The 26,512-nt window shown below is 42.7% G+C and overlaps 1 protein-coding gene across 12 annotated transcripts in view; it reads right to left on the bottom strand.

Annotated features, from left to right (window-relative positions):
- cacna1g (calcium channel, voltage-dependent, T type, alpha 1G subunit) overlaps nt 1-26,512 on the bottom strand; it is a 351,444-nt gene that overhangs the window by 143,526 nt on the left and 181,406 nt on the right. For all 12 annotated transcript variants that reach the window (XM_029764702.1, XM_029764694.1, XM_029764695.1 and 9 more), the window contains exons 6-8: nt 7,774-7,933; nt 4,903-5,197; nt 464-556 (exon numbers count right to left, since the gene is read on the bottom strand). In XM_029764702.1, the coding sequence (XP_029620562.1) occupies nt 464-556; nt 4,903-5,197; nt 7,774-7,933 (548 nt within the window). The remainder of the gene's footprint in view (nt 1-463; nt 557-4,902; nt 5,198-7,773; nt 7,934-26,512) is intronic.

The following is a 26,512-nucleotide window of genomic DNA, read 5'->3' as shown; positions in this document are numbered from 1 at the left end:
ATCCAACCTGGTGAGGGACATCAAGAAACACAGAGAGTCTATACCCACACACTTTAGGGAGTTTTTCAACTACATATCCACTGTGAGTTTAACATACACATAACAGACAGTCCCCCAGGTTAGCTAGTGGCTAGCCTCCCAGCCTCTGAGAAGAAGCTCCCCCAGCTCTGTGAATGTGTGCTTGAGGAGATAATACTCCTGTACTGTATCACCAGGCTGTGTACTGCTGAAGGGAGTTTCAGACTGAACAGATGTTGAGTGGTGTACTGAGACATGTTGTTTCTGGAGGCAGACTTCTCTTTACATAAGGGCCTGGGAGGGCATTCAGGAGTCAAGAGTTTGCTAAGAGCTTGAATAAGTAGCTATGCCATGGCATTGAATTCTGCTACAGACACACACACACACACACAAAAACTATAGATGAATTATAACAATTATCTCTCCCCCTTAGTTGGTCACTTACGATGATGAGGAGGATGAAGTAGATGAAGTTGTAGAAGGAGTGAGAATCCATCACAAAGTACATGATGTCCACCCAGCCCTCCAGCGTGATCACCTATCAGCGCGAGAAGGAAGGAGAGAGAGAAGAGACAGAGAGAGACAGACACACAGAAAGACAGAGATATCACACAAACAAAGACTGTAGGTCAGACATTTTGACTTCAAACCCCTCCCTAGTGCACCATCCACATCACACCAACTACGGATCTCTCTCTCTCTCTTTCTCTCTCTCTCTCTCTCTCTCTCTACAACAGAACAGAGCGAGAACAGAGCCGCTGAGAGTGAGTTAACACAAGATCTGCTAAAGCAGTCATTTTGACTGTTTATGATTCTTTGTAAAGTCATGCCCCCCTCTGTCCTTGACTTTTCCTAAATAAGTCAATTTAAAACACTGTCGGTGTTAGAATCTTAATATCACAAACTGAACTGGAGTTATAACCAGTTTTAGGAGGGCATGTCATTTTTTTAATGGTTTGGCCCCGTTGTCCCTCGTTCTCCCAACAGTAGGACCTGCTCCACTCCTTCTTCTGACAGTTGAAAGTGCAGTGCCCAGCTGATAATCCCTCTGATAATTCCCTCGAAACTGAATGCCAAAACAACAGATTAAATCAAATCAATAAAGTATGATGGGGAAAAATGGGAGAATGGGTGAGATGATGAGCGAGGGGAATTGAACGACGCATAATTATGTAATCAGCAATTGTGAATGAAGAACAGGGCGGGACATTCTACTATATTGATTATCATTCTAATTCTAATCTCTAAATGGTATGTATCCTACTGTATATCAGTCCACTGAATCCAAGCAGTCTTATCAGTCTACTCTGGCCTAGTTGGAGTCGGCTACACAGTGAGATCGTGTGGAATTGTACGGCTTTCAATATCTGGGAAAACATCCGGTCGGCAGGTGAGCGCGTGTCGGAGAATGTGGTGATGAGGATTGTGGAACCTTAAATTGGCAAGGGGAGAAATGCCTCCATGGATCATTTCCTCACTTCACTGTCATTGGCAGCCAAGTCGCTTGCCAAGAAAACAAGTCTGGCCGGCACCATGATCAAAGTGAGTTGGGAGCTCCTTCCTCTGCGCAAAATAAGGCACCTGCTCAACGATGCTGAAGAATGACAAGACGACGGGGACACAATAAAGAGAGAACCGGAGACTATTACGCACTGCAACCCAACAAAAGTATGTCAAAGTGTGTCAAGCCAGTGAAAGTTATGAAGATTTATGTCAACTGTTAGGACAGGGAATAACAGCTGAATGAAATCCAACTGATGCCATTGCGTGAAGATGCACACAAGCACGAGCTGATAATAATTGACTATTTTTGACTGCTGTCATATCAACGCTTATATTCGTTATAATGCTTTGTGCTGAGTTCCACTCTTTATCACTTGGCACTTATAATGATGTTTAGGCCACTGATGTTTCCATCATTTGACCGCGCATGTTGACCGTGCATCTTGGAGGTTGGGATATATATATATTTTTTTTGTTATAAAAAGAAGCAGTTACCGTGTTCCAACACATATGTTTTCTGTTTCATAGTTGTAACAGTCACTCCATGAATAGATTTGATTGAACTCCTGAATTTTTTATTGTTGTTGTTTATACATATAGCCTAAACGAACACAAAGAAATGAAAATGCTATTGTGTTATTTGAAATAGAATTTTTCTAATGTTGTTCTAACGTTACCTAAGGTCTTTATGAACACCACCAATGATGATTTTTGCGATAGCATACAGTATATGAGATGTATTCGTTACACTGTTAGAATGTTGCAGTCAGAATGACTGCTCATTAGCTTAAAGGGCGGTCCGTCGAGGCTAATAGCGGAAATCCTCAATCTTCTGACTCAGGAGTATGTCTGTAAAGTCTGTAAAGACACAACTATAACACAGGGACAAATTAAAACTCGAACGAAGTCCCTGCGATGAATAGGCTGATAAGAGAGTGAATGAAAGAAATGATATTAATGAGCTTCACTCCACTTCCATCGCCATAGCGACCCTCTTAAATCTATTAATCCCTATTCCTTAGATACAGCAGCAGTACAACCAATTATGCTCTCGGTCTCTGTGTCCCATGCACCCTTATGGAACCTAACCCTGGGAAGGATACAGCTCAACAGTTACATCAAAGTCTTAAGGAGGGATCAGTCAAGTGGTTAGTCAACTGTTTGGTGTACTTCAAAACAAAGAAAGAGATAAAAACACTTTGACGATGCTGCTTTAAAAGGTACTTTTGAACAAGATGCTGTACAGTATAGCATAAAACCAATTTCCAAAAGATCAGCTGTCTCTAACCCTGGTGCCAACAATTAAAGTACCACGACACTTTAAACTCGCAGGCTCTGAGTACGCAGCTGATTGCTAAGTTAGCATCAGACAGATGAGACAGTGATGCCAACTTCCTGAGACACTTCTGAAATACTGCCATCCTGGAAAGTTAAATGCCTTGGATTTTATGGGTCAACAGTATTGACTGTGCTTGTGTGCATGTGGCTGCATGTACATACAGTTGAAGTCGGAAGTTGGATACACCTTAGCCAAATACATTTAAATTCAGTTTCTCACAATTCCTGACATTTAATCCTAGTAAAAATTCCCTGTCTTAGGTCAGTTAGGATCACCACTTTATTTTAAGAATGTGAAATGTCAGAATAATAGTAGAGAGAACTATTTATTTCAGCTTTAATTTCTAGTAAAAATTCAGTTAGGGTCACCACTTTATTTTAAGGATGTGAAATGTCAGATTAATAGTAGAGAGAATGCTTTATTTAGAGAGAATGATTTATTTCAGCTTTTATTTCTTTCATCACATTCCCAGTGGGTCAGAAGTTTACATACACTCAATTAGTATTTGGTAGCATTGCCTTTAAATTGTTTAACTTGGGTCAAACGTTTCGGGTAGCCTTCCACAAGCTTCCCGCAATAAGTTGGGTGAATTTTGGCCCATTCCTCCTGACAGAGCTGGTGTAACTGAGTCAGGTTTGTAGACTTCCTTGCTCGCACACACTTTTTCAGTTATGCCCACATATTTTCGATTGGATTGAGGTCAGGGCTTTGTGATGACGACTCCAATACCTTAACTTTGTTGTCCTTAAGCCATTTTGCCACAACTTTGGAAGTATGCTTGGGGTCATTGTCCATTTGGAAGACCCATTTGTGACCAAGCTTTAACTTCCTGACTGATGTCTTGAGATGTTGCTTCAATATATCCACATAATTTTCCTGCCTCATGATGCCATCTATTTTGTGAAGTGCACCAGTCCCACTGCAGCAAAGCACCCCCACAACATGATGCTGCCACCCCCGTGCTTCACGGTTGGGATGGTGTTCTTCGGCTTGCAAGCCTCCCCCTTTTTCCTCCAAACATAACGATGGTCATTATGGCCAAACAGTTCAATTTCTGTTTCATCAGACCAGAGGACATTTCTCCAAAAAGTATAATCTTTGTCCCCATGTGCAGTTGCAAACCGTAGTCTGGCTTTTTTATGGGGGTTTTGGAGCAGTGGCTTTTTCCTTGCTGAGCGGCCTTTCAGGTTATGTCGATATAGGACTCATTTTACTGTGGACATAGATACTTCTGTACCTGATTCCTCCAGCATCTTCACAAGGTCCTTTGCTGTTGTTCTGGGATTGATTTGCACTTTTTGCACCAAAGTACGTTCATCTCTAGGAGACAGAACGCGTCTCCGTCCTGAGCGGTATGACGGCTGCGTGGTCCCATGGTGTTTATACTTACGTACTATTGTTTGTACAGATGAACGTGGTACCTTCAGGCGTTTGGAAATTGCTCCCAGGGATGAAGCAGACTTGTGGAGGTCTACCATTTTTTTCTGAGGTCTTGGCTGATTTATTTTGATTTCCCAATGATGTCAAGCAAAGAGGCACTGAGTTTGTAGGTAGGCCTTGAAATACATCCACAGGTACACCTCCAATTGACTCAAAAAGAAGCTTCTAAAGCCATGACATAATTTTCAGGAATTTTCCAAGTTGTTTAAAGGCACAGTCAACTTAGTGTATGTAAACTTCTGACCCACTGGAATTGTGACACAGTGACTTATAAGTGAAATAATCTGTAAACAACTGTCTGTAAACAACTGTTGGAAAAATGACTTGTGTCATGCACGAAGTAGATGTCCTAACCGACTTGCCAAAACTATAGTTTGTTATCATGAAATTTGTGGAGTAGTTAAAAAAACGAGTTTTAGTGACTCCAACCTAAGTGTATGTAAACCTCCGACTTCAACTGTAGATGTAGCTGTGTTTCTGTGCATACAATTACATCCAGTATGATGCCATTAAATTCGCTCTCTTCCAGCCATCATTGTGAGCCGTCCTCCCATCGGCAGCCTCCTCTGATGTACACATGCACGCCAATGCCATTTTCTCACCTGAAAGATGGCGATCCAGGCATAGCAGATGTTATCAAAGTTGATGGCCCCTTTGAAGGGGTTGACGTGTCCCGCGGAGCAGTTACTATAGTACTGGTTCCAGTTGATGCAGGTGGTGTTGTCTGTGCTGTTGTAGGAGTTCATGTCCATCTGGCACTGGAGACCTCCCTCCTCATACAGGATGGGCACAGAGGAACACAGACGCATGCCATTCTCCCTGGGCATGGAGCAGATGAAGGGGTTCTCGTCATCGTTCTCCGTGTGGTAATAGTTGCCTAACTCGACGGACAGAGGACTGAAGAGAGAGGAGAGAGAGCGTTACAGTTAGGGTTCTAGTAGCTTTAGGCATGGAGAATATGAAGGGCTTCTGGTCATGGTTCTCTGTATGGTAGTAGTTCCCCAGCGCCACAGGTAGAGGACTAGAGGGAAGAGAGGAGAGAGGGGATAATAGCAAGGTTAGTGTAGCAGTTGGTGGAGTTCTTCCATCTAGGGTTTTCATCATTGTTCCCTACGCAATCTGTGCATTTACATATATATATATTTTTTTTACCTTTATTTAACTAGGCAAGTCAGTTAAGAACACATTTTTATTTACAATGACGGCCTACTCCGGCCAAACCCTAACCCGGATGACGCTGGGCCAATTGTGCGCCGCCCTATGCGACTCCCAATCACGGCCGGTTGTGATACAGCCTGGAAACGAACCAGGGTCTGTAGTGACGCCTCTAGCACTGAGATGCAGTGCCTTAGACGGCTGCACCACTCGGGAGTGCACGTGTACAGTATGTCCCTCGTCTGGGTGTCTGTGTTAACCACGGCTTAGCTCTAATGGCGCACATCTCCGTCAGAGGATAGATAATTGGTGCGTCTGTCAACACAGACTCTGCCTGGAGGCGATGTGACACGCTGGATCGGTGTGTGTGTACGTGTGTGTGTGTGTGTGTGTGTGTGTGTGTGTGTGTGTGTGTGTGTGTGTGTGTGTGTGTGTGTGTGTGTGTGTGTGTGTGTGTGTGTGTTTTGATGCATTAGCCACACAAGTAGCTTCAATTACTTACTGGGCCAAATCCTCCCTCTAGTACTGCTATGGCAGTTCCAGTTATATATTTATATGCTAACACATATATATTTATTTAAGCTATTTAAGCTATTTCACACTTCAGGATGGAGTTATGCAACAGCTTCTGCTGGCGAGTCAATCTGTGTTGGAGGGGATTTAATCCTTGTATCCATCATGGACTTTAATAGTGTGCAGTTACGTGGCTAATGCAATGGCAAAACTGTGGTAATTAAAGTTATGATTAAAGATGTCTTTCCATTAAAGTTCCTCGCTGTTGCAGTCTGTTTTTATGGCTTTATCTACTATTATGAAATACAAAATGATGGAATGTAACATTTCAAGAGAACCTGAAATGTTTAGTCCAAATAGAATAGAATGAAAAGTCTTCACGAACCCATAATGTAGAAGGACATTTAGTGCCTTATGAGAAAATGTCATAAATCATAACTAGCATAGTGGAAATGTCATATAACATGTATTACTTATAGAGCCCGCTGCTGTCTAAGTGTATGGGCAGTAATGGTCTCTCTCTAATCTCACTAGTTACCCTCTCCTTCCCATTTATCACCTCTATATAATCATGGCTACTCGTTTTATAATACAGGAGTGATGACGCTGCTCAGGAAATGGCGGTGGTGGCCAGTATGTCTGACGGTACTATATTTCAAGGTCAAACTTTCCCTACCCCAAGGCATTTTTTACTCAAATACTTCTAGTAAATTGTACTCAAAGTCAATGAAAAGTAATTATTACTTAAAATATTTTTGTGGTACTTACTCAAAACTAAATGAGAAGTCACACCCACTATATTTTTTAAAGATATGATAACAAATTAACTTTTTTCCCAGCATTCTCTACTGCAGGTTGATTTTTTGGAATTGTTTTTATTATCTGTGTTTTTGCATGTACATTGAGTGATTGATTGATTCAAATGTAGATACTACACAAAGATAAATTACAGTTTTGTAAACAAATCCAATCATAGAATTTTTGCACCCGTTACTGAAATGGTTGTTCCACTTTAAATGGCTTAGATCATCTCCTCCCACTGTGCTTAATCCTGGCAGTTATTATGACTGCAGGTTGCGGCTGAATACAAATTTCAACTGTTGGATATCCTAACGCTGGCTAGATTCCAACAGGAATTAGACATCACTTTGCAAACTAGCATAATGTGATTTACAGTTACGGTTGCAAGATTCTGGTTAATTTCCCAGGTTTTCAGAACTCCTGGTTGGAAGATTACTGATCATTTTGGGAAAGTTTGTGGAATTCTGCAGCTAGACTTGCAGGCCTGATGTGGCCTGTAAACTATGAGTTTCAGGTCTATGTATAAGGCCTTATGTCATGGGTGGTAACTCTACAATTCAATCGAAGAGCCAAGGCACACTGGTAGATGATTGGATGCGTGGCTTAGTGGGGGAGTTAAATTTTAGCATACCTTACTCCAAAAAACTGCATTTGTATTACTCATATGAAGGTCGTACTGCTCACTTCAGCTATTATACGTTTCTTAACTTAATTTTTGTGAGGTCATCGGTTTCCTCAAAATGTGTGCGCAGCTAGAACTTATCTGGTTTTACAGCGTATCAACATCCCACGTTCTGGAAACCAAGCAATCCTCATCAACAGCCTGCACACAGATTAAGTAACAGAGGCTCATTTACTGTAGAGAATAAACTCACCTCGTTTGCCTCAGACCTCATTACCATCTAACCAAACCCATTCAATTCTACCCTCTTCTTAACCCTAACCCCCCCACCACCACCACCACCACCACACACCCACGCGCGCACATACACAGTTCAACTCACAGTGAGAAGTTCTCAGGCAGGAAGCAGCGGTTCCTCAGTAGCCCTGCCCACAGCTGCACGCCCACGATGCCGAAGATGAAGAAGACAAAGAAACAGAGCAGCAGGACATTCCCCAGCATGGGCAGGGTGTCCAGTAGCAGGGTCACCAGGATACGCATACCTAACACACACAAACACACAAACACACAAACACACAGACACACACGTTGTTTTTAATACCTTGTCAGACACATACGTATACAGATATCAACACGTATCCGGTATCATACACATTCCCACACACACCAGTACATATACACATATTTATTTACAAGTGGAGGAAAATGGAATGGTTCAACTACAGTACACCACAAGCCCAGATGGTGCATTGTAATAGTGACAACGCAGTATACCATTCCTGTCTCTGTGTGTCAGAGTACACTGTGCACGCCTGAGGAGGACAAGTTAGTAACTTCAGCAGCTCCTGTAACTGCAGTAAAGCGCCTCAGCTTTACACACAATCTCTTCAGCCTTCTCCTCACGCTCCTGCCCACACACTCCCCGGGGCCTATCACTGTGTGACTTGCTCCTCTCTCCCTACAAACCAGACAGTGGTTAAATTTGGGTTATTGGCCATAGCCAATCTCTCTGTGTTTCTTTGATGAGGCTGATTTGTCTGGGATTTTCTCTCTCTCTCTCTCTCTCTCTCTCTCTCTCTCTCTCTCTCTCTCTCTCTCTCTCTCTCTCTCGGCTTTATTGGCATGGGAAACACATGTTTACATTGCCAAAGCAAGTTAAATAAATAATTACTAAAAGTGAAATGAACAGTAAACATTACACTCACAAAAGTTCCAAAAGAATGAAGACATTTGTCTGTATACAGTGTTGTAATGATCTCTCTCTCCCCCTTCTCCCTCCCTCCCTCCCTCCCTCCCTCCCTCCCCCTTGGAGATCCTCTCTTCTAAGCTCGCAGCAGAAACAGGTGACTCAGGCGTCAGTAATGAGAATCATTTTCCGATCAGGATTTCTCTGGGTAATTGGAGGAGCCGGGTTAATCCCTGTCTGCTCAATGACTACCACCACCACGGGGAGAACCAGCAAGAAATTAGTCGATTTTGGAAAGAAAGAGACAGAGCGAGGGAGGAAGAAGAGTGATAAAGAGACAGAAAGTGGGAGAAGGAGAAAGAGAGAGGATGGCGAGTGGGAAAGATAGCGATAAAGAGACAGAGAGCAAAAGAGAAGGAGGAGAGAGCAAGAGAAATGTGCACATTTGAAAAGAAAATGGGTAGGGAGCAAAATAGGGAGAATGAAGAGAGCGCTCAGTAGAGATAAGAAGCGAGGGATGGTATCATCGGAGGAGAGAGAAGAGAAGTGAGCCACAATGAGAAGCATGTCTGGGTAGATAACAGGCGTGTCGACAGTTTGGGTTCACATCCAGCTGTATTGTGTCTCTCTATCTAGTCTCACAGTCATCAGCTTTTTACAGCTACGCTGCCTGACGGGGAACAGATACACAAGCGACAAATCCAAGCCTAACACAGTAGTTGGGTCGTTCCACCAATTCGGTGCAGTTTGAGAAGTATAACTTGGTAAAAATTTGATTTGATTTGACCTAATTTTAACATTCTGTCATAAAGAGCACATGTTCAAGAGGTTAAATAAATGTACAAAAATACTATAGTTAATGCCTATTAAGTGCCAAATAAAGTCAATAAATGAGCATTTTGACATCTGTGCACTCTCTGTGACTTTTAGGAAGATTTTAGACCACTAACCCCAAAAAATAATTCAAGTTTTCACCATCATTGTAAAGCCCTAGTTATTTTATTGCTTTGACAAAGCTATTTCTGAAGATGATTATTTATTTCATGTGATTGGTGATTCATTGAAGTCTGTCCCTCATTTTAAAGTCAACCCTGTTACGTGAATTGAAGTCTCATTTTAATATGGTTGAACTATTCCTTATTAAAAATGTATTTCAAAAGAAACATTGAACATCTAATAGTCAAATTATAGTGTAAAAGCAGGTGAGCTGGTTCTATAATCTTTTTTGTCATTGTCTGGTGTTTTGTGGTGACAAACTGAGTGGTCTAGCATAACACATCAACACTGTGAAATTGTTGAAATATTTTAACATTTAAAAAAATTAATTGTCCCTCCCTGTTGCAAACAACAAGCTTCCATTCCCCCGTCACAGGGGGATTCATGGCTGATTCAACTAGCAATTACCAGGTGGAGGGCCGTTCAGGGGAATTTTTCCCAAATATGATACATTTCCACTTCCCACTTGGTTACGAACAAACCATAAGACTGCTAACCATCCACTGTAGAGCAGTATAACATAACTCTGGTTGCGTGTTATATACAACAAGGTTGCATTTTCAATCCCAGTGATGGACACAATTGTTATTATTATTATGTTTAAAAAAAAATTATTACCCTATCACAAACCTTAACCCTTACCTTAACCATTTGGAATGACTACCTAAATTTTATATTTTAACCCTATCCAAAAGCTTAACCCTTAACCTTCTAAATTTGACGTTTGGAGCAACTTCAAAATTTGAAGTTTGGACAAATGGAATGATCCTGAGCAGGAGGAGTCAACCCAGGGTGTCAAAAACACTTCAAAATGTGATGTTTGGAGCAACATCCAAATTTGACATTTGGAGAAATTTAGAAAAATGTCTTAATTCTGCAGTGACACTGTGAGAGCTTGTTGCTATAATAAAAAGCACTTCATTTAATATAACAGGCTTTTGAAATGCAATATTGGTGCACAATTCCTACTTAAAATATTAATGGGATGCAAAAAACACTTTTTCGTGGAACAACTCGGGTAGCTGAGATGTTAAGCTACAAGTTATAAAATATTATTATATACCACAGGGAGATATTCTACAGAGTAAATAAATGCCGACTCACACTTAGATCAAATGGAAAGGGAAGGGCACATTTTTTATTTAACTAGGCAAGTCAGTTAACTTCACTAGGGTAGGGGGCAGCATAATAATTTATATAATTTATAGATTTGGATAGAAAACACTCTAAAGTTTCCAAAACTGTTAAAATAATGTCTGTGAGTATAACAGAACTGATATGGCAGGCAAAAACCTGAGGAAAATCCATCCAGGTAGTACTATTATTTTGAAAGGCTGTTTTTCCATTGAAAGCCTATCCACCATACAAAGACTTAGGACCCAGTTCACGATCTCTATTGCTGCTTCTACATGTGGCCAGTCTTTAGGCATTGTTTCAGGCTTTTACTCTGACAAATGAGGGAGATACAGCACTTTCAATGAGAAGACAGTGGAAATTTCCAGACATGAGGCCAGTCTTTAGGCATTGTTTCAGGCTTTTACTCTGAAAAATGAGGGAGATACAGCACTTTCAATGAGAGGACAGTGGAAATTTCCAGACATGAGGCCAGTCTTTAGGCATTGTTTCAGGCTTTTACTCTGAAAAATGAGGGAGATATAGCACTTTCAATGAGAGGACAGTGGAAATTTCCAGACATGAGTCTATTGATAAAGCTTTGGTCCGGATGAAATATTACTGATTATTTATGACAAAAACAACCTGAGGATTGATTATAAACATCATTTGACATGTTTCTACGAACTTTTATTGTAAAAAACGTACCCGATTTAATCTGGTTACTACTCCTGCCCAGATACTAGAATATGCATATAATTAGTAGATTTGGATAGAAAACACTCTAAAGTTTCTAAAACTGTTTGAATGGTGTCTGTGAGTATAACATAACTCATATGGCAGGCCAAAACCTGAGAAGATTCCATACAGGAAGTGCCCTGTCTGACAATTTGTTGTCTTTCTGTTGCATCTCTATCGAAAATACAGCATCTGTGCTGTAACGTGACATTTTCTAAGGCTTCCATTGGCTCTCTAAAGCCGCCAGAAAGTGGAATGGGGTGTCTGCTATCTCTGGGCAAAGAACAGCAGGAGAATTTGTAAGTGGTCAGCCTGGGGACAGTGACACTGGAGATGCGCGTTCACAAGACTACTCCATTTTTTTCTTTCAGCCTTTGAATGAATACAACGTTGCCCTGTTGGAATATTATTGCTATTTTACGAGAAAAATAGCATAAAAATTGATTTTAAACAGCGTTTGACATGCTTCGAAGTACGGTAATGGAATATTTAGACATTTTTTGTCACGAAATGCGCTCGCGCGTCACTCTTCGGATAGTGACCTGAATGCACAAACAAAACAGAGCTATTTGAATATAACTATGGATTATTTGGAACCAAAACAACATTTGTTGTTGAAGTAGAGGTCCTGGGAGTGCATTCTGATGAAGAACAGCAAAGGTAATCCAATTTTTCTAATAGTAATTCTGAGTTTAGGTTGTACCAAACTTGGTGGGTGTCAAAATAGCTAGCCGTGATGGCCGAGCAATGTACTCAGAATATTGCAAAATGTGCTTTCGCCGAAAAGCTGTTTTAAAATCTGACACCACGATTGCATAAAGGAGTTCTGTATCTATAATTCTTAAACCCATGTATAACACTTGTATGTTTCATGAATTTTTATAATGAGTATTATAAAAGCACACCATGCAATTATCTGAGGACAGCGCCCTGCGTACAAAAGCATTGCATACATTTTCCAACCAAGCAGAGGCGTCACGAAAGTCAGAAATAAATCACTTACCTTTGAAGATCTTCCTCTGTTTGCAGTCCAAAGGGTCCCAGCTACATCACAAATGGTCCTTTTGTTCGATAAAGTCCTTCTTTATATCCCAATAAAATCAGTTTAGTTGGCGAGCTTGAATCAGTAATCCACTTGTTTCCCTTGTTCAAAATGCATACAAATGAATCCCGAAAGTTAACAATAAATTTCGTCCAAACTAGTCAAACAACGTTTCTAATCAATCCCAACCGAATGTGATACAGCCTGGATTCAAAGCAGGGACCGTAGTGACGCCTCTTGCACTGAGACGCAGTGCCTTAGACCGCTGCGCCACTCGTGACAATGACAGCCTACTCCGGCCAAACCCTAACCCGGACGATGCTGAGCAAATTGTGAGCTGCCCTATGGGACTCCCAATCACGGCCAGTTGTGATACAGCCTGGAATCAAACCAGGGTTTGTAGTGACACCTCTAGCACTGAGATGTAGTGCCTTAGGCCGCTGCACCACTCGGGAGCCTAAAAAATTTATGCACTTATTGGGTGCATTATGTATACATTATTCTAGTCTGTACTTATACTAAGGTCTAAAAAATCCAGTATGTATGTTATGTATTTTGTTAGTGCGTGCTCTACATTATCCCCTTCTGATAATCACCATGAACTCTCCAGGAAACAGCATTCAGCAGGATTCAGTTTGTTCAACACTCCCTGACGAGAGACACTTTCTGCACATTACAGCACTTTCTCTTTCTCTCTCTCCATCTCTATCTCCATCTCTCTCTGTCTTTCGTTCAATTTCTCTTTCTCTCTCTGGTCATTAATGAGTAAAACAGCAATGCAAAGCAATGTAACACACACATACACATTAACGAGTCAACTCCAAATCAGCGCAGGGACCTTATACTGCAGTGTGCTGAGCTATGGGAGAATGATGCTTAGCTCTGCCTGTCACAGAGTTTAGGATTACTGTCTTATAGTCGCATTAAACATAGAGGCTCACTCCAATACAAGACATGGGCTTAGTCCCAATAGTGTAACTTCGCTTCCTTTTACTTGAAAATGAAGGGCTTTATAGGAAAATGTGCCCTAACCTTCGGAACAAATGGCTACTGTGGCCAAATTCGTTTCTCTGGTGTGTGGTTATGCTAATGACATACAGCAGCTTATTGTTGAGCCAACATGGATCATAGGGTATCCCCAGGTTATTAAATCGATGCATGAAACCAAATTTTAAAAAGCTGGACAAGCTGGAAATTGTGAATAATGGAACAAGCTGGCATTTCAACAGGATCTCACGGTTTGACTTCAGTATTCAACGTTTGTCCGGGGGAGATAAACATAACATTTCAACGGTTAAGTTTAGGCATTAATTCTGAATGGGTTAAGGTTTAGGATAGGGTTACAACAGAAACAACTTAATGATTAAGTTTAGGCATTAGTTCCGAATGGTTAAGGTTAGGGTTAAGATTTGGGATAGGGTAAAAAAAAATGAAGTACTGCCTAGCACTGGGACTGAACATGTGACCCTGGGAACCAGAACTCCGGGATAGGTTTACAACTGAAACAATTTGACGGTTAAGTTTAGGGATTCATTTCCAAATGGTTCAGGTAAGGGTTAAGGTTTGGTATAAGGCTAAAACAAAACAAATTAAATGAAGGCCTAGCACTGGGATTGAACACACAACACTTGGAGCTAGAGCTCACGCCTTACACCCATCTGCCATCCTCACCCACCACACCCTAGCAAGCCTACTTGATGGTAATAGCGCTCACCGTTGGCGCTAGTGGACAGTTTTTAAGGCATGTCCCAAAGTCCTGTGGACCTGGGCGAACGTTGAATATCGCCTTGGATCTCAAGTGACCTGGCTGGGCATATATCCTGCATATAATTGATTCATTCCTTTTGAGGTATGTCTTTTTCCCTTTCCTTTTTTCTCACACACACAAACAAACACCTCTCCCCATCCCCTGACAACCACACACTCTCCCTTTCTCCACAACCTAAACATAATCCATCTGATTAACATTTCGTCTTGTATATTAACCGTCTCTCTCCTCCTCTGTCTTTGTGTGCTTTCCAGTTACGCGCTGGGCGGCCATTTCATTTCAACATGGCTGCCAGGAAACTGACTGTGATGGGATCCCATCTGCTTACAGGCACATCGAATCTCTCCTGTCCTCGCGGATGAGGCCAGCCCTGGCACTGGCAGCACTGTGTGTCTACCTAACTCTACTGATGGAGTTTCAAAAGAGGAAGTTGGAACACACCTGCGTCCCTCTGTAGCCTAATCCGTAGGCAATAGCCCTTGACAAAGGGTCTAAGCCCAAAGTGCTGGACAGTGTTGTTTTGATTAGGGAGGAAACAAATGGGCTAAGATGGGTGTACAGCAGAGCTAGCATTAATTAACATACAGTAACTGAATCTCCCTAAGGTAAAACTAGTGTGTTGCTTTGTAAATATTTTATGAGATTGTTACATGAAATGCTACACTGGCAGAACATGCTGTAATATAACAATAGGGATACCTAGTCAGTTGCACAACTGAGATAATAATGGCGCTGGAGGAGATGGCTACTGTTTTACGGGCTCCTAACCAACTGTGCTATTTTGTTCATTTTTTCGCGTTATTTGTACGTTTTTTTTGCGTATCTTGTACATGATGTTGCTGCTTCCGTCTCTTATGACTGAAAATAACTTCTGGACATCAGAACAGCGATTACTCACCTCGCACTGGACAAAGATGTTTTCTTTAACGAGTCCGACACAAAGGATATACTGCTTTCTCGGGAACGGGCCCAAATCCCAGTCATGTGCGTGAAGAAAAGATGGAGACAAAAGGGGCGGAGGTCAGGCTGCCTTCTGAGAATTCGTAGGCGAGTGAGTAAACCTCCACCACCATCCGTTTTATTGGCCAACGTGCAATCATTGGAAAACAAAATGGATGATATACGATCAAGACTATCCTACCAACGGGACATTAAAAACTGTAATAACTTATGTTTCACCGAGTCGTGGCTGAACGACGACACCGGCTGGCGGGATTTTCCGTGCATCGGCAGGACAGAAAAGCTACGTCTGGTAAGACGATGGGCGGGGGTGTGTGTCTATTTTTCAATAACAGCTGAGCGGCGATGTCTAATATTAAAGAAGTCTCAAGGTATTGCTCGCCTGAGGTAGATTACCTTATGATAATCTGTAGACCACGCTATTTACCAAGAGACTACTAATTTATATTATTTGTAGCCATCTATATACCATCACAAACCGATGTTGGCACTAAGAACGCACTCAACCAGCTGTATAAGGTCATAAGCAAACAAGAAAAATGCTCATCCAGAAACGGCGCTCCTAGTGGCCCGGGGACTATAATGCAGGCAAACTTAAATCAGTTTTACCTCATTTCTACCTGCATGTGCAACCAGAGGAAAATAAACTCTCGACCACCTTTACTCCACACACAGAGGCATACAAAGCTCTACCTCACCCTCCATTTGGCACATTTGACCATAATTTTATACTCCTGATTCCTGCTTACAAGAAAAACCTAAAGCAGGAAGTACCAGTGACTCACTCAATACGGAAGTGGTCAGATCACACGTATGCTACGCTACAGGACTGTTTTGCTAGCATGGACTGGAATATGATCTGGGATTCATCCAATGGCATTGAGGAGTATACCACCTCAGTCATCGGCTTCAATAAGTGCATCAACAATGTCGTCCCCACAGTGACCGTACATTCATAGCCCAACCAGAAACCATGGATTACAGGCAACATCCGCATCTAGCTAAAGGCTAGAGCTGCCACTTTCAAGGAGCGGGACACTAATCTGGACACATATAAGAAATCCCGCTACGCCCTCAGACGAACCGTGAATACAGGTTAAGATTGAATCCTACTACACCGGCTCTGACGCTCGTCGGATGTGGCAGAGCGTGAAAACTATTACGGACAACAAAGGGAAACCCAGCCGCGAGCTGCCCAGTGACGCAAGCCTACCAGATGAGCTAAATGCCTTTTATGCTCGCTTCAAGGCAAGCAACACTGAAGCATGCATAAGAGCACCAGCTGTTCCAGAAAACTGTGTGATAATGCTCTTGGTAGCCGATGTGAGCAAGACCTTTAAACAGGTAGACATTCACAAAGCCGCGGGGCCAGATGAATTACCAGGACATGATCTCAAAGCATGCGTGGACCAATTAGCAAGTGTCTTCACTGACAATTTCAACCTCTCCCTGAATGAGTCTGTAATATCTACATGTTTCAAGAAGACCGCCATAGTCCCTGTGCCCAAGGAAGTGAAGGTAACCTGCCTAAATGACTACCGCCCGTAGCACTCACGTCGGTATCCATGAAGTGATTTGAAAGGCTGGTCATGGCTCACATCAGCAGCATCCTCCCGGATACGCTAGACCCACTCAAATTTGGATACCGCCCCAACAGATTCACAGATGATGCAATCTCAATCACACTCCACACTGCCCTTTCCCATCTGGACAATAGGAACACCTATGTGAGAATGTTGTTCATTGACTACAGCTCAGCTTTCAACACCATAGTGCCCACAAAGCTCATCACTAAGCTAAGGACCCTGGGACTAAACACCTCCCTCTGCAACTGGATCCTGGACTTCCTGACGGGCCGCCCCCAGGTGGTAAGGGTAAGCAACAACACATCTGCCATGCTGATCCTCAACACTGGGGCGCCTCAGGGGTGCGTGTTTAGTCCCCTCCTGTACTCCCTGTTCACCCACGACTGCATGGCCAAACACTCCAACACCATTATTAAGTTTGCTGACGACAAAACAGTGGTAGACCTGATTACCGACAACGATGAGACAGCCAGGAAGGAAGGTCAAAGAACTAGCAGTTTGGTGCCAGGAGAACAACCTCTCCCTCAGTGTGAGCAAGACAAAGGAGCTGATCGTGGACTATAGGAAAAGGTGGGCCGAACAGCCCCCCATTAACATCGACGAGAGTTTCAAGTTCCTTGACGAACTATCATGGTCCAAACACTCCAAGACAGTCGTGAAGAGGGCACGACAACACCCCAACCACACCCTCAGCCATGCGCGCTCACGTGAGAGGTAGCTCAGTTCCATTGCATTTCTGAAGACAAAGGATTTCTCCGGTTGAAACTTTATTGTGGATTTATGATAAAAACATCCTAAAGATTGATTCTATACATCATTTGACATGTTTCTACGAACTGTAATTACATTTTTTGAGTTTTCGTCTGACCTGTGCGTCATGAATTTGGATTTGTGAACTGAAGGCGTGAAGGTATTTGGACATAAAGGATGGACTTTATCGAACAAATTAAACATTTATTGTGGAACGGGGATTCCTGGGAGTGCATTCTGATGAAGATCGTCAAAGGTAAGTGAATATTTATAATGCTATTTCTGACTTTTGTTGACTCCAACATGGCGGATATATTGTATGGCATGTTTTTGTGTCTGAGCGCCGTACTCAGATTATTGCATTTTCGGTAAAGCTTTTTTGAAATCTGACACAGCGGTTGCATTAAGGAGAAGTTTATCTAAAGTTCCATGTATAACACTTGTATTTTCATGAACATTTATGACGAGTATTTCTGTAAATTGATGTGGCTCTCTGCAAAATCACCGGATGTTTTGGAGGCAAAACATTACTGAACATAACGCCCCAATGTAAACTGAGATTTTTGGATATAAATATGAACTTTATTGAACAAAACATACATGTATTGTGTAACATGAAGTCCTATGAGTGTCATCTGATGAAGATCCTCAAAGGTTAGTGATACATTTTATCTCTATTTCCGCTTTTTGTGACTCCTCTCTTTGGCTGGAAAATGGCTGTGTTTTTTTGTGAATAGGCGCTGACCTAACATAATCATATGGTTTATTTTCGCCGTAAAGCCTTTTTGAAATCAGACACTGTGGCTGGATAAACAAGAAGTAAAGCTTTAAAATGGTGTATAATACTTGTATGTTTGAGGACTTTTAATTATGAGATTTTTGTTGTTTTGAATTTGGCGCCCTGCACTTTCACTGGCTGTTGTCATATCGATCCCGCTAACGGGATTCAAGCCATAAGATTAACTGACTTGCCTAGTTAAAATTAAAAAATAAGTTCTACAGCTGCACCATTGAGAGCATCCTAACCGGGTGCATCACTGCCTGGTATGGCAACTGCTCAGCATCTGACCGTAAGGCACTACAGAGGGTAGTGCGTACGGCCAAGTACATCACTGTGACCAAGCTTCCTACCATCCAGGACCTATATACTAGGCGGTGTCAGAGGAAAGCCCCAAAAATTGTCAAAGTCTCCAATCACCCAAGTCATAGACTGTTAACTCTGCTACTGCACGGCAAGTGGTGCCAGAGCACCAAGTCTAGGACCAAAAGGCTCCTTAACAGCTCTACCCCCAAGCCATAAGACTGCTGAACAATTAATCAAATGGCCACCCAGACTATTTACATTGACACCCCCCCCATTTGTTTTTACACTGCTGCTACTCGCTGTTAATTATCTATGTATAGTCACTTTACTCCTACCTACATGTACAAATGACCTCGACTAACCTGTACCAACGCACATTGAATCGGTACCAGTACCCTCTGTATATTGCCTCGTTATTCTTATTTTATTGTGTTACTTTTTATTATTTTTTACGTTAGTTTATTTGGTAAATATTTTCTTAACTCTTTCTTGAACTTCATTGTTGGTTAAAGGCTTGTAAGTAAGCGTTTCACGGTAAGATCTACACCTGTTGTATTCGACGCATGTGACAAATAAAGTTTGATTTGATTTGAATGCATTCAACCAAAATGTGTCTTCCACATTTAACCCAACCACTCTGAATCAAATCGGTGCGGTGGGCTGCTTTAATTGACGCCATCGGTGCCTGGGAGGCAGTTGTTGGGGGTTAACTGCCTTGCTCAAGAGAAGAACAGCAGATTTTTCCAGGATTTCGAACCAGCAAACTTTCAGTTTCTGGCCCAATGCTCTTAAACGTTAGGCTACTTGCCTACTTTAATTGATAGAATGATTTTACCCAAGGGAGATCACTAACAAGGCGATGCCTTCACCAATGTCACCACTCCACGACTCTATGTCCTCCCTTGGTTGGCTATAGTACAGCATCCCTCCTGACACCAGATATTGTCCCATCTAAGAAAGAACATCCCCAGGACATTATTGCACAATGTTTCCTGACGTTTCTAATAAGGTTATGATCCAACATCACCGTCATAAAGTTCAACATTATCCATCCTCCTCCTACTCCTACAAAATGTGATACCTTTCCAGCTCAATTGAAAGGCAAAAGATGACTTGTTCATGCTATATTGTATTCCAGAGATGTAAAGGCCTGTTTGTGTCCTCTGGGTCCTCCAAGCTGTCTCCAGATTCCACACTCAGACAATAGAAGCATTCGGAAGCCAAGAGGTGACTACGTCCTTTCTAAAGCTCCTATGACCTACACTATCTCCAATACCTCCTTATAAAGGCATACACAGGAAGTACGCACTAAAACCCCATTGACCTCCACTATTTCCTCAATACACCTTCTATGGGTTCAGGAAATACTAGCGGCTAGGACATCGTCAGAACGTGTTTACTGTAATTATGTTTATCTAAGGCTGAGTAAAAAACAAACAGGAAGGAACATCCAGCAGAGGAAAGGAGAGGTAGGTCAACACTTTGGGCTTATCACTGGTGAAGTACAAAACAGTGTGAACCTCAGCACAGCTCAAACATGAGGCCTAACAAGGCATGGAGAACACAATGAAACGTTCTCGCTAATGCCAAGTCGATAACAATATGAGTGTGTGGGGGGTTAGGGGTATGTGTATGTGTGTGTGTGTGTGTGCTGTGTAAGTGTGCACATGCCCCGTGTGTGTGTGTGTGTGTGTGTGTGTGTGTGTGTGTGTGTGTGTGTGTGTGTGTGTGTGTGTGTGTGTGGTGTGTGTGTGTGTGTGTGTGTGTGTGTGTGTGTGTGTGTGTGTGTGTGTGTGTGTGTGTACATCCATGTGCGCTGGTGTGCGTGTGTGTGCGTGTGTGTGTGTGCGAGCAAGCATCTTGTTAATGCCAATTCGATAACAGTGTTGGGAAACGGCATAGCTTAACAATGAAAGTCACTGATAGGCCTATTCCAGAGCAGATCTCATTGCAAAGACTAGGAAGGGAGCAGTGGAGCAATGTGTCTGCGATAATCACTTATAATCATGTATGTTGCAGAACATGCCTATCAATCATGGTACTCTCTTTTGGATGGTGCTTACTTATGGACATAACATGCAATTTAGTTTCTCTATAGGCAGAAGCTTGTTTATGGTCATGTTCTTCATCGTTTATGCTGTTCTCTCGTTCCCTCCGTCCCTCCTCTCTCTCCCCTCTTGATCACTCTCTCCCTTTCATCCTCTCGCTCTCTATTTTGCCATTCACTCACTACACCCCAATTACCACCAGAGTTCCAGCAAAAATGACCTTTCAGTCACACACCCCCACACAGGCACACACACACACCAACAGCACATCACCTGTTACCTGTCACCATAAGTGAACTCTAAAGCATGACTGGACAGGCTTCTAATCAACCTCTAACTGAGCTCAACACACTTCCCCTCACTGCGGAGAGAGAATGACAGTGACTCACTCATGAATTGAAAGTGATGGGGGACATTGCTAGGTTTGTGTGTGCGTGTGTGCGTGTGTGTGAGCGTGTGTACATGCGTCCTACATGCGTCCTCAGTACATACCACCGCAGCCAATGACAGCCCTCTAACTACCCCTGGTGTGAGTACAGGACGTGAGTGTAATAGCCAATCAGAAGGCGGTGTGAGAGCCTTGATTGGTGTCAGCGGGGGGATCTGGTCTAAGAGTGAGGGAATGTATCTCTAATCTCTCTGACAGGCCTGCCATGTCCCACCATCAATCATACTACCATAACTGGACATGAGTGTTCATTAGGACCTGGGAGCAGGGTGTGTGTGTGTGTGTGTGTGTGTGTGTGTGTGTGTGTGTGTGTGTGTGTGTGTGTGTGTGTGTGTGTGTGTGTGTGTGTGTGTGTGTGTGTGGGTGGGTGTGTGTGTGTGTGGGTGGGTGGGTGTGTGTGTGTGTGCTGTCTCTGTCAGCGTCTGCCCAGAAGACTGGACTGCAGTACAGGAATGTATGTATGTATGTATGTGTGTGTGTGTGCGTGTGTGTTTCGGTGCGTGCGTGTGTGCATGCAGACCAGTCTTCTGAACAGTCTTCTGAGCAGACAGACAGCCATCTACTCCTAGCAACCAATTCCATGAGCAGCAATACTTAAGAAGAGCTCCTCCTTAAATTGTTATTTTTTGTTCAATTATTTTATTATATGTGAACAGTTGAGTTATTTTAGTGCCTTGGTGTGTTCTGCACATCTAGAGGATTGAAAGATACTTTTCTTTGAGGAAATATTTTGGAGAGATTTTGATAGATTGATTTCCCTCATTCATCAGGCTCATCTGCTGAATCATCAGGCAACACAAAGAAGGAATGGGATTGGGGGACTATCAACCCAACAAGGACAAAAAGAAGAATTAGGATCTGGATAAACAAACATGAAACCAAGAGAGGGAGAAAGAGGAAGGATTTCTAATGGGTTTCTGGAGGACAATCCAGGCCTTGAAAGTTAACGAAGCAATCACACGAAGGAACAAACAAGCTAAAGAGCACTTGGTAAGAAGGTTGGAACATCCTGAAGTATCTTAAATTACGTGTAATGTGTTGTTTCATTGAAAAACACCACCACACCTCCTCTTCCATGCTTCACGGTGGGAACCACACATGCTGAGATCATCCGTTCACCGACTCTGCGTCTCACAAAGACAGTGGTTGGAAATAAATATCTCTAATTTAGAATCATCAGAATAAAGGATAGATTTCCACCGGACTAATTTCCATTGCTCGTGTTTCTTGGCCCAAGCAAGTCACTTCTTCTTATTGGTGTCCTTTAGTAGTGGTTTCTTTGCAGCAATTCAACCATGAAGGCCTGATTCACGCAGTCTCCTCTGAACAGTTGATGTTGAGATGTGTGTTACTTGAATTCTGCGATGCATTTATTTGGGCTGCAATTTCTGAGGCTGGTAACTGTAATGAATTTATCCTCTGCAGCAGAGGTAACTCTGGGTCTTCCATTCCTGTGGTGGTCCTCATGAGAGCCAGTTTCATCATAGTGCTAGATGCTTTTTCCGACTTGACTGACCTTCACGTCTAAAAGTAATAACAGACTGTCATTTCTCTTTGCTTATTTGAGCTGTTCTTGCCATAACACGGACTTGGTCTTTTACCAAATAAGGCTATCTTCTGTATACCACCCCTACCTTGTTACAACACAACTGATTGGCTCAAATTAACTTTTAACAAAGCACACCTGTTATTGAAATGCATTCCAGGTGACTACCTGAAGCTGGTTGAGAGAATGCCAAGAGTGTGCAAAGCTGTCATCAAGGAAAAAGGTGGCTACTTTGAAGAATCTGAAATATAAAATATATCTTGATTTGTTTAACACTTTTTTGGTTACTACATGATTCCATATGTGTTATTTCATAGTTATGATGTCTTCACTATTATTCTACAATGTAGAAAATAGTAAAAATAAAGAAAAGTCCTGGAATGAGTAGGTGTCCAAACTTTCACTGGTACTATATATATACTATATATATCTTTTTTACACATATATATAACCCATTTTTGGGGGGCTAAGCACAAAACGACCTTCATACTCCCATTAAACCGGTACCGGTTACCTTCAGACAATAGCAAAATGTAGAACACCATCGTATTCCTGTGAATCTCCTTTTTCCATAATGGTGTTCCATTAGTTTGTAGCCCAAACGGTTCTGACGCTACCAAACCTTAACCAGACTCGGCGCATCACAGCACAACTTAACCAGCACAACTTAAATAATTTTGGGCCTATTTCTAAACTTTCTTGCCTAGCTAAAATATTATAATCCTTGATGAACTCTCAGCTAAAATCTTATCTTTGAAATGTATTCTCAATGTACAGTTGGGTTTTAGACCAGGCCGTAGCATTCGCTGCTGCATCCCTAGTTATAAATAATGTGGTTAACTGTATGGATAAAAGGCAACATTGTGCTGCCCTCTTCATTGACCTGTCAAAGGCTTTTGATACTGTTGATCACCACTGCTGATGCAGAGTCTGATGATTTAAGCACATGTCCTTTGGATGGTGTCCATATTGATCGTGTTCCTGCTTACAATATTCGGGTAGCTGAATAGATGAAAAGCTGTCTTTTAAAAAGTACATTGATGAGTTAGTTAAGAAGCTGAAAATAGAAATGGGCTTCTTCTATCGAAATAGGTCCTGCTTCTTGCTAAATACTATAAAGCAGACTATTGAGTCGACGTTCCCACCGGCCCTAGACTATAGCGACCTCATCTATATGAACACAGCTGCCACTTCATTAAAGCCATTCGTTTATCATAGCGCACTGCGCTTTATTACGGGCGACACATTGTAGTACTCATCCCTGCATTCTCTACCAGAAAGTTGGCTGGGCCTCTTTGATGTCAAGTAGGTTGATACATTGCTATGTTTTCATTTCTAAAACCATTTTACAAAAATTCTCACTGTACCTAACATTACTACATTTTAGACATACGAGTTACCACACCAGTCTCAGGTATGGCTAACTCTGGAAATTCCCCTGGTCTCTACTGACTCAGGTAAATCAGCTATTAGTTTTCTTGCACCTTATTTGTGAAACAATCTTCAAAATGCTGTTAAATGTGATGTTCTGGTGCCTCTAGGGCCGTTCAGAAAGCTGATTGAGGACCTTACTAACTGATGAATGTGATGTTCTGGTGCCTCTAGGGCCGTTCAGAAAGCTGATTGAGGACCTTACTAACTGATGAATGTGATGTTCTGGTGCCTCTAGGGCCGTTCAGAAAGCTGATTGAGGACCTTACTAACTGATGAATGTGATGTTCTGGTGCCTCTAGGGCCGTTCAGAAAGCTGATTGAGGACCTTACTGCTGATGAATGTGATGTTCTGGTGCCTCTAGGGCCGTTCAGAAAGCTGATTGAGGACCTTACTAACTGATGAATGTGATGTTCTGGTGCCTCTAGGGCCGTTCAGAAAGCTGATTGAGGACCTTACTAACTGATGAATGTGATGTTTTGGTGCCTCTAGGGCCGTTCAGAAAGCTGATTGAGGACCTTACTACTGATGAATGTGATGTTCTGGTGCCTCTAGGGCCGTTCAGAAAGCTGATTGAGGACCTTACTAACTGATGAATGTGATGTTCTGGTGCCTCTAGGGCCGTTCAGAAAGCTGATTGAGGACCTTACTAACTGATGAATGTGATGTTCTGGTGCCTCTAGGGCCGTTCAGAAAGCTGATTGAGGACCTTACTAACTGATGAATGTGATGTTCTGGTGCCTCTAGGGCCGTTCAGAAAGCTGATTGAGGACCTTACTACTGATGAATGTGATGTTCTGGTGCCTCTAGGGCCGTTCAGAAAGCTGATTGAGGACCTTACTAACTGATGAATGTGATGTTCTGGTGCCTCTAGGGCCGTTCAGAAAGCTGATTGAGGACCTTACTACTGATGAATGTGATGTTCTGGTGCCTCTAGGGCCGTTCAGAAAGCTGATTGAGGACCTTACTAACTGATGAATGTGATGTTCTGGTGCCTCTAGGGCCGTTCAGAAAGCTGATTGAGGACCTTACTGCTGATGAATGTGATGTTCTGGTGCCTCTAGGGCCGTTCAGAAAGCTGATTGAGGACCTTACTGCTGATGAATGTGATGTTCTGGTGCCTCTAGGGCCGTTCAGAAAGCTGATTGAGGACCTTACTGCTGATGAATGTGATGTTCTGGTGCCTCTAGGGCCGTTCAGAAAGCTGATTGAGGACCTTACTGCTGATGAATGTGATGTTCTGGTGCCTCTAGGGCCGTTCAGAAAGCTGATTGAGGACCTTACTGCTGATGAATGTGATGTTCTGGTGCCTCTAGGGCCGTTCAGAAAGCTGATTGAGGACCTTACTGCTGATGAATGTGATGTTCTGGTGCCTCTAGGGCCGTTCAGAAAGCTGATTGAGGACCTTACTGCTGATGAATGTGATGTTCTGGTGCCTCTAGGGCCGTTCAGAAAGCTGATTGAGGACCTTACTGCTGATGAATGTGATGTTCTGGTGCCTCTAGGGCCGTTCAGAAAGCTGATTGAGGACCTTACTGCTGATGAATGTGATGTTCTGGTGCCTCTAGGGCCGTTCAGAAAGCTGATTGAGGACCTTACTGCTGATGAATGTGATGTTCTGGTGCCTCTAGGGCCGTTCAGAAAGCTGATTGAGGACCTTACTGCTGATGAATGTGATGTTCTGGTGCCTCTAGGGCCGTTCAGAAAGCTGATTGAGGACCTTACTGCTGATGAATGTGATGTTCTGGTGCCTCTAGGGCCGTTCAGAAAGCTGATTGAGGACCTTACTGCTGATGAATGTGATGTTCTGGTGCCTCTAGGGCCGTTCAGAAAGCTGATTGAGGACCTTACTACTGATGAATGTGATGTTCTGGTGCCTCTAGGGCCGTTCAGAAAGCTGATTGAGGACCTTACTACTGATGAATGTGATGTTCTGGTGCCTCTAGGGCCGTTCAGAAAGCTGATTGAGGACCTTACTGCTGATGAATGTGATGTTCTGGTGCCTCTAGGGCCGTTCAGAGAGCTGATTGAGGACCTTACTGCTGATGAATGTGATGTTCTGGTGCCTCTAGGGCCGTTCAGAAAGCTGATTGAGGACCTTACTGCTGATGAATGTGATGTTCTGGTGCCTCTAGGGCCGTTCAGAAAGCTGATTGAGGACCTTACTGCTGATGAATGTGATGTTCTGGTGCCTCTAGGGCCGTTCAGAAAGCTGATTGAGGACCTTACTGCTGATGAATGTGATGTTCTGGTGCCTCTAGGGCCGTTCAGAAAGCTGATTGAGGACCTTACTGCTGATGAATGTGATGTTCTGGTGCCTCTAGGGCCGTTCAGAAAGCTGATTGAGGACCTTACTGCTGATGAATGTGATGTTCTGGTGCCTCTAGGGCCGTTCAGAAAGCTGATTGAGGACCTTACTAACTG

This window comes from Salmo trutta, chromosome 10, assembly GCF_901001165.1.
Source record: "Salmo trutta chromosome 10, fSalTru1.1, whole genome shotgun sequence".
Classification (NCBI taxonomy): domain Eukaryota; kingdom Metazoa; phylum Chordata; class Actinopteri; order Salmoniformes; family Salmonidae; genus Salmo; species Salmo trutta.
The sequence above is the reverse complement of the archived record's forward strand: the minus strand, read 5'-3'. Positions and strand labels throughout refer to the sequence as shown.